We start from the raw sequence: 18,079 nt of genomic DNA, 5'->3' as shown, positions 1-18,079 counted from the left end.
AAGTTAAGTCAAACCGATTTAAAGGATATGTGTGTGTGTATGTGTATATATATATATATATATAGAGAGAGAGAGAGAATTGTAAAGCAAACCGACCACAGAGAAAGACAGATAGAGACAAAAACAGAATTTATGATCATTGTTTTTTTTATTAAAAGAGAATAATGACTTAGATCAACTGTACGTGAATTGCTAAACTTTCATATGAATGTAGTAGCTAACCATGTGTTTGTAGTGCTCTACGTTTATCATTAAAACCATCGTTCATGTTTAAATCGTAAGTGTTTATCATATCGACTTAATCGTTGTGAAGACAGATAGAAACTAAAAACTGAAAACAATCAACTTATCAATATGCAAAGGTGATTGTGAATAGCCATAACAAGCATATAGCTACATTTTGTATCAGACACAATTGGGGATGTGAGGCGTTCATTCATATATATATATATATATATATATATATATATATATATATATATATATATATATATATATATATACTATTGTACAATATGCATGTTCGTACTCAATCATCACTTAAAACAGGACAGGCAATTATTAATTACTGTAACAAAGTAGATGAAGTAGAATATTTAATATGATATAAATTAAAGTATTACAATAATAATTAGAATATTTAATATTATATAAGAGACCGAATCTGGTTGAGAAAAGCCAAAATTTAATGTGCAGGATATCCAGTTATTGTGATCCTGAATATTTAGAATCGCTATTCCATTATAGGCTAACTGGTAATACTCCACATCTGCGATCCATGTCTACCAAACATTATAAAATTTTCAAACCATATAAGAGATTATTCAAAAACAGTTTCCAATACTCAGGAACTTTGCTCTGGAATGGTATTCCAGCTGATATTAGAAATGCCCACACTATTTCTTTCTTTCAAACCCAATATACCCAGTGGCTAGAGAGATGCGTTTAGAATAAATAAATTCCTTTGTATGAGGGCCTCAGGGTAGATTAGTACTTCAGCTAATTGTGTTACCTTCTAAAAATAAAGTCATTCTTCTTCTTCTTCTTCTTCTTATTATTATTATTATTATTATTATTATATAAGTGTTACGAAACAATGAAACATAGCCGTTTTATTTAGTTTATAATAGTTACTTAGATATTTTGAAGAAAAAAAGCAAAGAACAGCAATGTTGACCATTCTACCTTCCTAAAATAAATCGTTTTTTTAAAGTTGAATAATATCATCAAGAATGCACGGTTTATTAATTCTGTTTCTTAATTTGTTTTACTAAAGACTGGCGTTAACAACTAATCTAAAATATAAAAATATAAACATTCCAACAGGAATGTGCCCCACCTTTTTTTCGACAGGCATGCGCACATAGGTACAACTAATGTCATGGATTGACCTGAATTGTCGACTATACGTTACCATTTCGTATATAAACCAGTGTTGCTACGGTACGCAGCAGACGATTTGGACCTTCGAATTAGTCCAGTTGTTCAGTTCGATGTAATGGTGAAAGTCATTAGAGATATATGTTGTGAATTTAAGATTGTGAAGATATATACAGCTTAAATAATACAAACCTCACCTATTTAATTAATTGTGTAACTCGGATCTTTTCGACTGTTTGTCTTGGTTCTAAAATAACATTGGATTATCAGTGCAATGTCTTCACTTCTCTTTGGACTTGATATACTTTCCACATCACTTGGATTCCTTGTTGTTAGTTTGCTGGCAATCCTATTCTTTAGAAATCGCTATCATGGCAAAATGCTCCCGGGGCCCTCCTGGATACCTCTGGTGGGTAATGTGATGGAGCTGACTGCCGACCCCGATTTAAGAATATGTCTAAGAAGGCTACAAAAGAGATATGGTGACATATACAAATTGTACCTGGGACCCATTCCAACGATTGTCGTCTGTGGTTATGACGCCATAAGAGAGCTCTTCATCAAACGTGGGATAGAATTTTCGGACAGACCAGCTACCATACTTCCGATAATGATTCTTAATGGCGGGAAAGGTATCTCTCGATAGATAGATAGATAGATACACTAACATGTCCCTCTCTCTCTCACACACACACACACACACACACACACACACACACACGTTTTAACGTCAAAGTGGGGTCTTTGACATATCTCTGAAACTGGGGTCCCATGTTTCTTATTGCCGTATCTGCTAAATGCCGTCAAAAATAACAAAAACCTGGCCTTCTGAAATTAGACACACACTTAAATTTAAAGATATTATTTGTATTTTTAAAATAATAGCTCTTGACAATTTTGACAGTAGTCCTGGAAATTGGGGACCCGGAAGTCACTAATCATGTGATATACTCTTGCACCCGAAATGGGGTCCGAAAACACTCACTTGAAACTGGGGTCATGAAGCAAATCATCTTAGAAAACAACAATATAATGCAATAAATAATCAATTTATAGTGTAGAATGAAATGAAAGATGATTGAATTGGTTCGTTCTTATATATGTATTACCTTAATAAGGGCCACGCTAAAATGTACGCCGATAAATCAGCCCCTCTCCCTAGATGATAATGGTTGGTGGTTTAGAGGCTGATATAGGCTATTCATTAAAACCTGCAACCTAGACTTATCGGCATTTCTCACGGCTGTGGAGCTACCGTCGGCTGAAGAGTTCTTTTGGTGACATGTCAATGATATTTCCGGAGCAAATCTTATCTTTGGTGACTTGTAAATTCATGTGCAATAGTACAACCCTCTGTCCATTTTGAATTTCGCACTAGATATGGAATATAGTTGTTACCAATTATTGATATGTGTCTAAAGTGTATGCATTTTTGCACATTTTAATGACCAGGTGAAATCAGACCAAAATATTGTCCATCAGTATCAGCAGATCGGGGGTGGGGTTGATTTATCGGACTAGCTAAAATGTTAACCACTTTGCTGACGGTTGTAAAGGTCAGTTGTTTTTTTTTTTTTTTTTTTCTCTCATCCATTTGTATATTTTCGTGTTAAAAAGCTGGGCTGACATTTTCTTGCCGTTTTTGAATGAAGGTCGTAACATATTGATAAAGTAACTAAGTTTCAAGCCTTGTTTCAGAAAAATTCATACTGGAACACACCGATCAGTCCGCGATAGCGGATGCCATTTCAACCGACTGTTTAACGGTATTTTAAAGCGTCATAAGTGCCAAGAATGTATTTTTTTTTAATTTTAACTATTATACCTACATTACGTAATAGAATAATACAAACACGTCTTTTTCACATATCCAATATAACACCAAACACGAAAAAACATGTACATGAAGTTCCAATTGTATGACACATTAGAGTATAGAACTATCATGGAAAAGAAAAGAAGAACCTTGCTCTCTCTCTCTCTCTCTCTCTCACGTGGAAATTTTGTCTCCATATTTAAGCCAAAAATGTTGACAGACATCTAGAAACTGCATAAAAATCTCATGTTTTATTCGTTACCTAATATGATTGTTTGGCATACAGCTACAGTCACTATCACTTATCCAAGCAAATTTTTTCACAACTTGCGGTTTTATATATTTTGTGTCCAAGTTTTGAAATGATAAAGATTTTTGAAAGTTTACCCAGAAATGTATTACCTCTAGGCTACATGTCACAAACCAAACCCATTACTTCTAGATTAATAGTCATAGCTACAAATGACGGTTAAGTGCTATAGTAAGAAGTTTTCGTGTCTATCACAATTACATAAATTACTGTAGAGCCCCTAAAGATGCCCATGCTCACTCACACATAATACAAATATTTATCGGCAGATCAGCTGGTAGAACGTCATACTCGTAATCCAAAGGTCGGCTGTTTCCGATATCAAAAGTCGGCTGCACTTGGCTGCCATAATGTGTTAATAGTGCTACTAAACCAACCAACCAATAAAAATAAAGTTTAAAATTGCGAGCAGGGACTCACTAGACAACCTGCAGTACAAAAGTCAGCTTCCTAGTTACGATCAGCTCTGTTCAGGATCCTGATCTATTAACAAGGCCTAAAATATTACATCTTATAGTAAATAATGCGGAACATGCAACAAGAACCAGATGCGGGGCAGAGCCTATGTGCCTTTCTTCCCGAAGAACAGGTTTTCATTACAATTAGATGGTTCAAATTATGCCCTAAAAACCGTCAGAATGTGACAGTTCTGTCCCAGTGAGTTTGCCTACTTGTTTTTATAACCCCACCCACCCACCATTTTATTTCTGGGTAAGCCTGTGAACTAAATTCAGAGCATCATCTCGTATACGCCATGTTGAAACAGAAAGATGCGCATGCAATACAATTAGAAAATTGAACCTGGCGTTTTGTAATACGATAATAAATTTCACTTTCTACTCAAATATCAGTGCTACATGGGATTACAAGAGACAGCCAAATATGGCAACATTTATAGGTTTTTCAAGTATTAATCAGAAGATCATATCAAATTTAGTCTTTTATTTTAAGATCTTTTCAATATCTCAACAAATTATTTTGAAGTCTGCACCAACATTCTTCAATGAATTTACTTAAATTTTTTTTAAAAAAAATACCCTTTCTTACCCAGTTTCAATACATTTCCATAAAAATTATAATTCAATATTTTTAATTTTTTGCTTTAGCTGATTGTTGCTAATAATGTACTCACTTTTTGTTTTCTTTTGATGTGATTGTATTTTTGATTCTTTTCTCGTTTTCTCCAGTTTGTTAGTTCATTTGTGGCCATTAACACATATTCAAATATTATAATGATACATAATCGGATTCATGTGTCTAAAGTTATTTAGTTATTTTGTGATTTGAAGATATTTATTATTTTAACCAACTGCAAAATACGTAAATTATTCCTTTGTTTATATTTAACTTAACAACTGTAAAATCAAATAATTTCAAACCATTTGTCTGGCAAAACAAGCATGTTAAAGCAAATGTTTGTATCACAGGTGTCAGATTGTCTTGAGTGTCTGTCCTAACTGCACTCTAATCGGGGCTCTAGGTGGACGATTTGGATAAAGGGCTCACCTTTTACAGTTTGTTCATCTCAACTCCATTCTTGTGGGTTTGTCTCAATCATGTTCTGTGAGAAAGCTTGCCAGTAGCTTCCCGTAGGTTGTTGGTTTTTACCAGGCTTTCCTCCACTACTTATACTAAGTTATACTGACTGCCATGTGCTACCAATCGTGTACTGAAAAATGGCATTAAACCCTCAGCAACAAAGCACTCTAATCCTAGTTTAGTCCTTCCATCACGAAACCTGGTTAAAGATTACACTGCCATGCCCAAGTGATCCCATCTACACGCATACAAACTATTTCAGGCATCAGTCTCTATTTTAAACTGCTGGCATATCCTACCTAGCCAAAAGTCATCAATCGTCTTTTATCAACTAAATCCATTGACGATGCATATCTAGCTTTATATTATACAGTTATAACAATAAATACCATTGCAGCTTTGATTAAAATAGAAAGTATTTACGGATAGAACAATAAGAATGTAAAATTCAGTCAAGTAACCAAAACACACGAGTTTGTTCATTTATTATTCAGTAGTAAAACAAACGAAAAAAGTCCAATAAAATAAATCTGATAGTTGTAAATTGTGACTGATTAACTATTTAGCAATTAATAACATTCAAAACAGCATTAACCATCATGGATATGGGAAAGAAATGTGATTGGGATGAAAAGTTGAACCTGATGTCAAAATATTTCAACTGTATATGATCGAATCTGTTCTCATTGCTCAGATATAGTGAGAAAACATCAAATGTGATCTTTTGCACGCTATTTCACAAGCACGAGTCAAAGAACACTTCTGTAATCAAAGTTGTACAATTTGTGTTAAAGTCAGGACTTGTGGACCATACGAGATGTAACGAATATATACCTTCCTCAAAAGCCAGAACAGTTGCAAAATGCAACCCTTTTGTTCCTATGATCAACAAAGGGTCAGACAAGGCAAGATATGAAGATACTTCACAATGCATATCAATAATGTACCTTTTCTCTTGTCAAGCACTAGTTCTAAACCACCCATAAGTTTGCATGAGTTGCATCATTATGGGGCTTTTGAACCTTTGTTACTGATATAGCTGAGTCTTCTGTATCCCACAACTTTACCCTCGAATCACACTCGACTGCATGATTTACAGGAGTGTGTGCGAGCCCGCGAAGTAATGTTACCAAGAGGTCCCCATACTAAGTTGTGTGGGATGGAAGACATTAACCTAATTCAGTAACCAAACAAACAATTACGAAACCATACAATTGATGATTATTTTTCCAAATCCCACAACTATACTAGTGTAGTCTTGTAAGTGAAATTCTTATAAGGAGCTTCAGTACAGCCATTTAAAAGTATTGTACTTGTTTTCGGTCGCTAATGCCCCGGTTCCGTGTCTATGCTCTGAGCTGATGGTTTTCCATTTTGACTTGCACAATTTCAAACGCAGCCATTCTAATATATTTATCGGCGATTGTCACCTAGTACATTTTACTTATTCTATTGAGACTGCTTTGTGCCGTCGTGACAAATTCCAAATAATATATGAATGGAATTAAAAAGATGATAATAAAAATGATAAAAACAACTTTTTATTGCTTTACTTTTATTTTATTTTCTAATGAATATAAAAAGCATAACCCATATACAAGCAAGCATGTAATGGTTGGCATGTATGGATATTGTAAGAAGTCTTTTGATGAAAACCCTATGTGGATATCAATTCTTCTGTAGTAGTGATAACAGTATTTCCAAAGTTGACACACTGGTTTTCATATTGATATCATACCAATATAATTTACATTCAGGCCTAACTAAATTTTATAAGATTTCTTCTGATGAGAAACCCCATAAGAGATTCCATTTAGGAGGAGTAAGGATAAGATTTTCAAGATGGCTATCATGATGGCCATATTTGAAGCCAGATCAGCACATTTTCAATAAGGACAAATGGATATCATAATTAATCTTGTCACACACACCCCCAGTCAAAATGACTTTCTATTTACGGAGGAGTCGCGATAACAAGATAGTGGATAACAGATATGCACCATTTTCAGTTAGCACCATACACAAAATGACCTGGTAATAACCAAATGTTTGCATGGCTTTGTATCAAGGAGTAATAGGGACACAAATATTTTCAAACTGGCCACTGTGTTGGGCTACACAATGTATGTCAGATCTTCAAAATTTTCTTAACAATGCAACTAGATACCAAAACAATTCCTTTTGTGAAAATACCATGTTGATACGACTAAAGATGGCTCATGTTGTGGCTAAATTGGATGTCAGTTCGACGCAATTTAGATTTAGGACCAAGTCAACATCATACAATGTCCTATAGTAAAAACCCCATGGTGATATTCAGAAGTAGCAATAAAAAGAAACAGAACTGTCTTCGTTTAGGTAGGACCACCTAGACATCATACAAAGTTTTTTATGTCAAAAGTTTATGTCAATTTTTGTTCCTTGAGTAGCAACAAGATTTTCAAGATGACTGCCAATGGGACAGCAGCCATGCATGATTTTCATTCAGGACGTGAGTTTTTTTTGTGAAAACCCCGTATTGATATTACCATTCATTCAGGATAAGTTGCAACAAGATTTTCAAGATGGTCATGCCTCAGCAGTACCATTTTCATTTAGGACCAACTAGACTTATGGATGACTGCATGTAATGTTTCATGGCTATTACACGTTTAGGAATCTTGTTGACAAACTTGTGCTTAACAGACAGACAGAAGATAACAGACCATCTAGTTAGCTCTTTCATGGCTATTACACGTTTAGGAATCTTGTTGACAAACTTGTGCTTAACAGACAGACAGAAGATAACAGACCATCTAGTTAGCTCTCTTGGTCTATGACTAGTAGAGCTAAAATCTAAATACCTGTATTATAAATATATACAAACTACTTAGTATAAATACAAATATTTCATCTTGTTGTTTATGGATTAATTTTCTAAATTTTTAATGTCCAACATAGATTTTAATGATTTCAAATATACACAGCTACACAGTTGCAGAAACATTAATATGGTTGTGCTGGACATCCCATCTCCCACAGACAAAATTAAAATGAACAGCATAAAAAAATCCCCAAAATCTGATTGTATGTGTGTATATGTGTTTTGATCTACAGCGTTGTCATGTTTGCCATACATATTATGTAATGGCCTACGTCTTCATCATCATGGGAACCACCTTAGATTATGTCAAAACTAAACTTTTGCTTCAGCTGCCAGGCACATCATTGCAGTGATGGTGGTGCAATTACTTTTCAAGATGGATAAACTTTGACAAAACAAGTTTTAGATCCATTGCTAGTGATTTTATTTTGTTTACAAACTGATATAAAAATGTCAGTAACAAACCTCATTCAAAACTGCTGCCAAATTCTCAAAAAGCTCACATATCAATAGAACCTAAAATGATGTCTCTAATTATATACAAGATTTCCACATTTTTTTAAAAGAGTTTTAAAAACTAACAGCCAAGTTAACATGCAGCAACAAATAGGTTTTTAAATAAATATGAATGTGACTTACTCTCCCCTGCATTAGTTTTTAATAATGTGATGAACACTGTTCCCAACTCAGTAAGATGAAGGTATCATGTATGCAACTCAAATTATGCCATTCAACTATAATGCACAGGTTATCCAAGAAAAATAGGTCATTGTGATCATATTCTGGTGAGGTTTTGTCTGATGCAAGGTACCCCTTGACCTAGTTCCCTGGAGGTATCATATCCACAACTGCAGCTACTAATCCAGGTCACAAAATCTCAGCAAAACCTTGAAGCAACAAAGTAATAATTGCAAAAATGTTGATCACTGTAATCTATTCTAACTTTGGAAGGTTCAGAATCTTACAATTATAAGACTGACCAGAGTTCATGAAGACTCAAAAGCATATATCTTGACAGGATGGGAGGAAAGCAAAAAATTCTTACAATTTGGTTAACCTGCCTGTAAATGTTGCTTACGATACCAGGGTTACTATATCACTAAGCTATTCTGTATGTTGCATAGGTGATATAAAATCACGGACTGTGCAAAGAGACCACAAGGACCCAGACTTGGAGCAAGACAAGTAGCAAATAAAGATTTATGGACAAGGCACTTTCATATAAGCTATCTAGATGTTGCTGTTTTCTATTATGTATGGATAGATGATTATGAGAAAAAAATGTATACCCCTTTATTACCATAATATTATATTACATTGCTTTTAAGTAGCTTTAAAGGAATAATGTTAAACAAAATCATCATTTCAATTCATACACTTGAAAATGATATATTGAAATTGCACCAGACAACTCATAAAACGGAAGAAAGTAGAAAAAAAAAAACCAGCAAAAATTAATGCATTACATAGTCTAAATAATCACTTGCTTATGCTGCAAAAGCTGGTGAAAATAATCCTAACATAAAAAGTCAGTTACTACCTTTATTTTTGATATTAAGATAGCATATACCAAGATTTAACAAAAGGCTCAAGTGGGCCTGTTGTCGCTCATCTGGCTTATGTAACCATTTCACCAATCAAGTTTATGTAGTAATATGAGAACAAATTCAATGTAAACTGTCTCCCAAACTTTCTATCATGCTGATTTTACCTAATGTATGATATCCTCAGAGGTTATTTCAAAACATAAAGGCACAATTTATATGCACTGGGAGTCTCTTTCTCATAATCGAAGTCATTTATACCTTGATGATAATAAACCAAACAGGTCATAACTATGGCTTCACAAGTGCAATCTGATAAAAGAAACCATCTATGCTTGGATCTTATTTTAAAAAACTCTGCAGATCTTGACAATATAAACCCATTATTCTAGTTACGATGAAAGTCATGGTCTCCAGAATGGTAACAATCTCAGCCAATCACACACAAGACTGCCTCATAAATACGCATAGATCTCGCTTATTACTGTACAGTCCAAGCTTTTGATCTTCATCAAAGATCTGCATGATATAAGCTGAAATTTCAAGTTTGTTCAAAATAGGACCAGAAATATGGTTGTTAGAATAACAACAAGCCTGACTAATCAGATGCAAGATGCTTCCTCAATAATATGCATCGATCTTATTACTGAACTTGTTCGAGGTCTTATTGATATAATTTTATCTTCAAAGTTGGATCAAACATAGAGCAGAAATATGGCGTCCATCGTGGCAACAAGGTTAGCCAATCAAATGCAAATCACTTCATTAAGTTGCATACATCTCGCTCATTATCAACATCAAACATCTTTATGATATAAAATAATGTTTCAAGTTTGATCAAGGTCAGATAAGAAATAGTTTAGTAAATCGGATTCAAGATCACCTAATTAGTATGTGTGGATTTTTTGTTCATTATCAAACTCATCCGAGTTCCTGATGATAATGTAGACATTATTGTTATAATTTTTGTTGCAAATACAAAGTCCTAAATACATGTGTAAATGTCTGATAAACAAATTCTGAAAATTTCTATATTTTAAAAAATCTGTTTAAGTATCTTGTTTATAAAATTGTGATAAACATATCAGCCATTGTTTTACACTATTATTTCCATTTTTATTTTGTATTCATCATTGATCTTAATATTGTTTTTACTGCAATCTTTATATTTTAATTACTACTTTGAATTTTTTCTGCATGCATATGCATATTGTTCTTCATCTTTTCTATAGTAATAATAATGATGATGATAATACTAATATCTAAATTGCTTGCTCTATTAAACGTAGTCAAGGCATGGATATTTTAAATGACAATTATGAATTTTAAACAAATATTACAAAGCAATTTTTTGTTCAAACTGCATTAAAAAATCTGGAATGTTTGGCATGTAAAAAAAGTGCTAAATTCTATATTCTACCTGCACTACATTTTTATGATTCAGGTAATTCCTTTACTGTATTCTCATACCCTTTATCTTAATTTTACTGGATATAGCAGCTGGTATCTTGTATGTGCCAACTTTGTTACTATGCTAGCATCCATATCAAAATCATGCATATGAGGCAACTCCATCTACTAAAAAAGGCATTTTTTTAACATTGCACTTACTGTTGATGACTTTATGTTTCCAAATTAAAACTGTTTGTGCCGACAGAACAAGGTTTAGTTTGAAATTTGTATGGTATAAATGAATTAAATAATACTGAGCTAAATTGTAATTGTGCTTTGGCAAATGCTTTTGAAGACAGGATGTATGGTACAATTCACAATGGACCTGAGGCAAACTCGAGTAAAGCTAAAAAGAAACAAGTTTTTATGTGTGTGCTTGTGTGAAAACTAAGCACAATGCCATTTTTAACTTAAAAGACAAATAATTACTTGTTGTGCAAATGACATTACAACTTCATATTTATTTTGGTCCTTTGTATCTGATAGTAAACAAAGTCCTTAATATTTCGCCATGATCTTGATCCAAGGCATGGTTCTTTTGCAAGAACGTTAAGTACATCTTCTTGCCTAGCCACTTTGAGCATCATGATGAAACAACCCAAGTGCTGGAGCACAGCATTCCTTTCTTGACTTGTCCAAGGTCTTAGTTTTAGATTTGGTGCTTTCATGTCTCTTTGTTGATACTGCAACTGGTATAGTGCTGGTACATATCTTTCTAGATTCAAGAACTGAAAATTATAAGATGATTTCTGAGATAACAAAATAATTATGTTGATAAGACTAAGGAAAAACTTTAAACAAAATTCCACCAAGGGACTGATGCTCTACTAACCAGAGGAAACAGCAACTAAGATTCATATCCTTTACAACTGGTGCCATACGTGCCACAACAAATATCTGCAGAAGATAATGGGGGGGGGGGGGCGGGCGGGGGCAAGTTTAACTAAATGGACAAACTAATTTATTTTAACTTTAACCATCACAATCGGCTCAAAAAGGTAATATTAAAGTAATACTGGATAGGAGTTTTAAAATATCAGTAAGTAATACAACAACTAACATGGACCTGTTTTGATACCTCTACACCATTCTCATGGAAGCACATTTGGTTGCCTGCTGTAAACGGCAACCATTTTGGGCTGGTTTTCACAGTGCCACCTTCATGGAAAACCCCCCATTAGATACAACATTCATTGATGTGAATGACCATTATGTCAGATCACACGGTCAATGTTTAAGCTCTAGTCCTAATCTGATATTTAAAGTAACTGGCTCAGATTTTCAACTCTCCAAAGCAGAAGCTGCGGATTTTGTTCAGTACTTTCTGGAGTTTGCATGATCAGAATCACGACTGTTGAAGCTTCAATAACACGGGTAAGGGCACTGATGTTTATGTACGCATCAGTGAGTATTTATAATTTATCAGCTTCAGGTGATTTAGTCATGGAGACATAGACAAAGAACTGATAGATTTAGAGTATGAGAAACTGCAGCTACAGTTTGTTACATAGCTTCAAATGCTTGACAGTAAATGAGTTCTCTAAAAGCACATAAAAAATTATTCTGTGAAAATTAATTATACAACTATAACGATCCGATTTTACTCTTAAATCTTTCTATACATAATAGATGTATACCAAAACTGGAAAATGGTTAAAACTGATGTTGAACGTATGGAGTCCAATAGGTAACAGATGTTCTATTTATAGCACACTGCACTGTGCAACTCGGGTATCAACTGCTTACAAAGCCATACATTATATGAGGTAAAAGGTTAAAGCACAAGATCACTCAGTGCTGAATTGCTTGAGAAAAGAAACGAAAACTGTGCATTACTTTTATTTTAACTAGGCTTGGTATTATTCATTTCTACACTTAATTTCAATTACTGCGGTATAGGTGGGAATGGCCATTATTCAACCTGTTTTTGTCCATCCAGCATGTACAATGGACTTGGGAGCTCCAGATGGATCCAAATCAGTGACCTAAATGCTCCTCTTTACAGCTCACCCATATCTGTTCGCATGAGTTCATCTTTTGGCTTGACCAACATGAGTGTGTAACAAAGCTTGGCAGTAGCTTTCCATGGGTTGGTGGTTCTTCTTCCACCAAATATACTGACTGCCATGTATATCCTATCATATGCTAGAAATGGTGTTAAAACCAACAACACCAAAACCAAACGTACATTTGTCTTGTATTCAACATCATTTCCAGTAACACATTCTCTGTAATGAAATACTTCAAACTTTCAAAATCATTGTCATCATCACCAACTTCAGCCACTATTTGCAAAAAAGAAATCATCACCTAATGATGAACCATGTTGATAGTCCACCATGTGGGGTTGTCTAGGTGGCCCATATTTTAAACAAGAATCTGTATAACTGCCTTGATGAACGCAAAGTTAAAACTATAGCAAAATGCTTGTTCCAAAGCCCAATGAACCTATTAAATTAAGCTTAACACCCTTCATGTCAAGCTGAAGTACCCAGATGTGTAATAGTTACCTACCTCGAAAACAACATTGTAGTAAGCATACAAGATCTTGACCAGCAGCACAACTTATATTTTGTGGAATGCTTCAAGGGTTAGAAGATGAATAAAATTCCATACCATGCTGAGTATACACATGACCGTTGAGCTAATTTGCGGGAGTTCTTGCGCTTCACTGCTTTCTAAGGGCTCAAATTCACAAAATTTTTGCACAATTTGCACACTCATGCACCCTCGCAGCTTCTCTATTTTAAGTAACAAAATGCAGAATGCAAGTGGGGCCTGGGGTCTAAAGCACTCAACTTTAACAATCACTGCCATCTCACCTCTGAGTGGGTTTGAGTCTGAAGTCCAGCCAATGTCAGTTGTTTCCAGTGAGTTGGTGGTTCTTACCAGGGGTTTTTGGGGCTCTTCCTCTAGCAGTTATAATTACTGCCATGTATAGCATATCATGCATCAAAAATTGGCATCAGACCCCAAACAACAAATGTACAATAGAATGGAAGGAAAACAATCCTCATTACCAAAACAATACATGCATTAGAGGCATGTGACATTTCACAAACGTCTTCTCAGTACAGAGACTTTGGTAATGGCTGTACATTACAAAAACCCTAATAATTTTATAAATTCATATTTATTTAAAAATAGATTGTGAAATTAGGGCTGATAAAGTGTAAACTAGCTGTTTTGTTGGATATGTCATCTGCCCCGCTTTTTGTAACTTTGAAGTATACATAAACATAAATTGATAAATGGAGAAAGTATTTATCTACATATATACCCTGGAGAAATTTCATTAAATAATAGTGTACAAAAATAGAAACACATTACACACATTATTAAAGTCATCAGCTTTTAATGATATCTGAAGTTTATCCAGTCAACAATATCTAACAAATCTATTGGTTGATTTTAGTGACAGAAGCTACATATTTTTAATTACATTTTTAATGCAAAAAATTAACATCAATTTCACTTCTTTGCTGTGTACACATTGAAAACTAATGGCAAATCTGAACAGTATATCCCAAGGAACAATATTACCACAATCATTCGTAACAGATTATGAAAACTGCAATCCATGATTTGCTCATCTGATTTTACCGATCAATCTTCAAGTATGTCTATCGCCAAACCCTTAACCATGACATCATAAAGTTCTATCCTTATCAATGAGTTTAAAAATTATCAATGTCAATATTTGTATATTATCATCACATTTTACCTGGAATTTCTACATTCTCTTTAAGTTCATCTGAGATCTCCCCTTGCTCCGTTGGCCCATTTCCTGTTTTAATTTCTTCTTTTGCAATATCTCCATTTTCTTCTTCTGGCACAATAATATCTGACAAAATAATTTTCATGAGATAAGATACAAATGACAGACTTGCATTATTTAATTCTTCTTGTTACTATTAAATTATGATTGGTATGAATTAAAATATCCCACGGTGACCTTAAAAATAAGGATCATTCTTGATAATGGGAGTTTTTTTTTTGTTGGGGGCGGGTTGAGTACCATTTTCAGCACATGATAGACTATACATGGTGGCCAGTATAACTGGTGGAGGAGGAACCTGGGAAAACCCCTGTAAGAACCACATACCCCATGAGAAGCTAATGAAAAGCTTTCTCACTGACTCTCATTGGCCAAGGTCGATACTTGATTGCATGTGGACAGACGTGTGGTGGCTGGGATCAGTAAAGGAGAGCACTTTAGACCACTCGGCCCCCTGGGGGATCATTGTAATTTAAATTCTACCTGCAACACTCATAGAGAAGCTATGTTAATTTATAAACATCTGGTTTCATTTTTGTAATGTTCATAAGACTAAAAAAATTGTTTCCTTTTCATGCAAACACAAAATTAAAACGTGGGTCAGTCGATCAGTTAAAGGTGTGTTGTTGCTTTGGGGTTTAATGCTATTTCTCAGCATAAGATAGGCTATACATGGCAGCCGGTATAACTTTAGACTTATCTGCCACCATGGGCCATTAAATTTCTTTCCCTCATCTCATCCACAGGGACATGGGTCATAACTGAAGGGATCAGCATTGGAATGCCATAATTGTATCAAGAAATTATAGAGACATGATGAACTTTTGAAGAAGTTTCCTAATATATATCACTCAAAGATTTGCGGGATGGGGATAAAATGAATATGAATGCGCTACCTTACTCCGTCAGTACAAGTTCTTTCCATCTCCATAGTCATGTCTAAACTCCTCACCACTGTCAATATTTCTGGTTGCAAAGAGACAAAGCCTTGGGTAAGAATTGTACACCTCCAATTCCATTCGTGCACTGCACGATTTTTTGCGGTCTGCAGCATCATTCACAAATTGGCACACGTGTCCTCTTGTAGATGTTACATCTATACTAAAGTAAAAGAAAATGCAACTTACAAAAAGCTACATCTTCCAATCCTTTAAATAGATCAACAATCGTAGCAAAGATCTGTCCATGCTATCTACTAAAACAAAACTGTCAAGTCAGATTAACCTAGATCCTAGACCTGAATAGGAGATGAAGGGAATACCAGCCACCCCATGACATATAAACAAGTTCTTAAATTATAATTACAATGCCCACATGTCTACATCAAATTTTAAGGGACAGATTTGCAAGACACTAGTGGCCTTTTGTCTGATCTTTAATGCATTGAAATAGTTCAATTTAGTACATGCATAATTATGTCTCGGTGCAGATGTCTTTACAATGCAAGTCTTAGAGTGTTGGGCTTTACACCTCAATGATGCTATGGATCACTGCAAGGTGGTGAGTTTGTTTACTGAATTCAGAACATCTGAATGGTCCTTATAATTTAGTCTTATTTCACTTTCATCTACATTTGCCTAAATAATCCTAATATATGCAGAATGGGCTGTAAAAATACTTCATTATCATCCTTTCCAGTGTTAATAGGGAATTTTCTACACCGCAGAATGAATACAAAATTTTCTTAGTCTATGGCATGTATCTAGAGAAAATCTGAATATTCATCAGCTATAATAAGCCCATGATCTTGTCTTCCAAGTTCAATATTTGGTGGAGAAGGGGGTCTATTATTGCCAACACCCACAACCCTGATAAACTGAAATCAGTCTGTGATCTCAGTCATCTTAATTAAAGTGGTCCTGAAAAAGTGTTCTTTTGAATTCTGACTAAAAATCAAATGAATGTACCACTAGATGCTATTCTCTGTTTATTTTCAAACTCATTATGACCAAATGTTAAGTGCTGAAGATCTACTATGAGTGAAAAAGGACAGTAACTCATGTTCAGCTAAATTTGGGGATTATGTATAAATAAATTGTATAAAATTTTAGCTATAAGAAAATTACACAAAGAGACTTCCAGTGTAACTTGAAAGGTGTCCAACATCATGTACACAGCCAGTTAATTTAAACATGCCCCAAAAAATCTAATTTTGACTGAATTAAAGGATTGCAACTATTATATACAACAAATAGTACACAATTCCCAAACAATTTACTTGGCTGAAAGGATTTGTTTTTTGTCTCTGATATGACCTCTACTCTATACCATGTTTTGAATGGCATGCAGGGAAGAAGCCACTTTCACCTGATTGGTTGCACAGGTTAATGGAGCAAATCTGCTAGTGAAAACGTGTATTCATTGTAAGCAAACACTAATGACAATTTTTAACGTAGCTTTAACAATTTTTCAGTCATATCGCTACAATGTCTGCAGTGTGGCAGTTTATAGCAAACACTAATGAATCAAAACTTAATTGCTGATTACAGGTTCCATTTCCATTCAAATTTCCAGCTAGCGATACAACTTTCACTAAACTAATTGCAGAAATTGGAATTTGTACATTGATTCATTTCTCATTTGCAACATAAAACAGACAAAAAAAAGCCTGTTTTATGCTAAACACTAAATAATATATACAAAAAAATATTCCCACATATAGCACTTATATTATCATGCAATTTCAAGGTTGAAGCTATGTTCTGATTCAAGGAACAATTTACTCTCACATAGAGTATTTTTTGGTGTTATCAGCAATTTTCTTCTATTTGAATTTCTCTCTGTACTCGCTGCATGAGGTTTTAATTGTAGACTTTTTAGCCCATAAATCCTTGCAGTTTCAGCCCTGATAATTGTATTAAATCTTAGACATATAATAATTATATTAGCTGAAACTTACTAATGTGTCTTCTGATGATATTTAAAGCCAAAGAGATAACATCTGTTGTATTTATGATTTCGTTGTTTCCTGCAATATCTTTTCTCCCTTCTCTCAGCCTCTGTGTCAATCCTTTCCCCTACATACTCAAGTAGAAAATCACCTCTGCTGAATGCCACATTTGCAAAGACACCATAACCTATAATGGGCAAAAGGCAAAAGCAATAAATTAAAAATTAAAATAAGCATGCAAAGGTGTTCCTAAGAACCAAAGCTTAAAACTAGAATTGTACGAGGATATATCTTGTATAATAAAATGAAGCATTATTTTATAAGCATGTTATACATAGTTCAAAAATCTGATAGCCTGACACCCGGGACCTCTCCAATTTCAGATAAGTGAGGAGCTCGTCAGGCTTATTGAAAAAATTTAATTCTACCTGACAAAGCTCCAATTATGCTGATGAAATGTAGAAATTTATTTTTAAGATGTTGACCTGCCATAACATAGCATGTCAT

At 34.3% G+C, this 18,079-nt stretch overlaps 2 protein-coding genes across 2 annotated transcripts in view; one reads left to right on the top strand and one right to left on the bottom strand.

The window, feature by feature from the left end:
* Positions 1 to 1,436: 1,436 nt before the first annotated feature.
* LOC149782332 (cytochrome P450 2C44-like) overlaps positions 1,437 to 18,079 on the top strand; it is a 36,426-nt gene continuing 19,783 nt past the window's right edge. The window contains exon 1 of the mRNA XM_089933712.1: positions 1,437 to 2,012. Within this exon, the coding sequence (XP_089789838.1) occupies positions 1,655 to 2,012 (358 nt within the window). The 5' untranslated portion in view covers positions 1,437 to 1,654. The remainder of the gene's footprint in view (positions 2,013 to 18,079) is intronic.
* LOC149782333 (N-lysine methyltransferase KMT5A-like) lies at positions 9,350 to 17,778 on the bottom strand (the record flags this gene model as incomplete). Its single annotated transcript, XM_089934669.1, has 4 exons — positions 9,350 to 11,632; positions 14,629 to 14,748; positions 15,579 to 15,783; positions 17,582 to 17,778. Coding segments are annotated over 2 exons (393 nt in total), but the record flags the coding sequence as incomplete, so codon positions are not given.

This window comes from Sinohyriopsis cumingii, chromosome 15 (genome assembly GCF_028554795.1).
Source record: "Sinohyriopsis cumingii isolate HCF-2022 chromosome 15, ASM2855479v2, whole genome shotgun sequence".
Taxonomy (NCBI): Eukaryota; Metazoa; Mollusca; class Bivalvia; order Unionida; family Unionidae; genus Sinohyriopsis; species Sinohyriopsis cumingii.
This window is presented reverse-complemented; position numbering and strand designations above follow the sequence as displayed.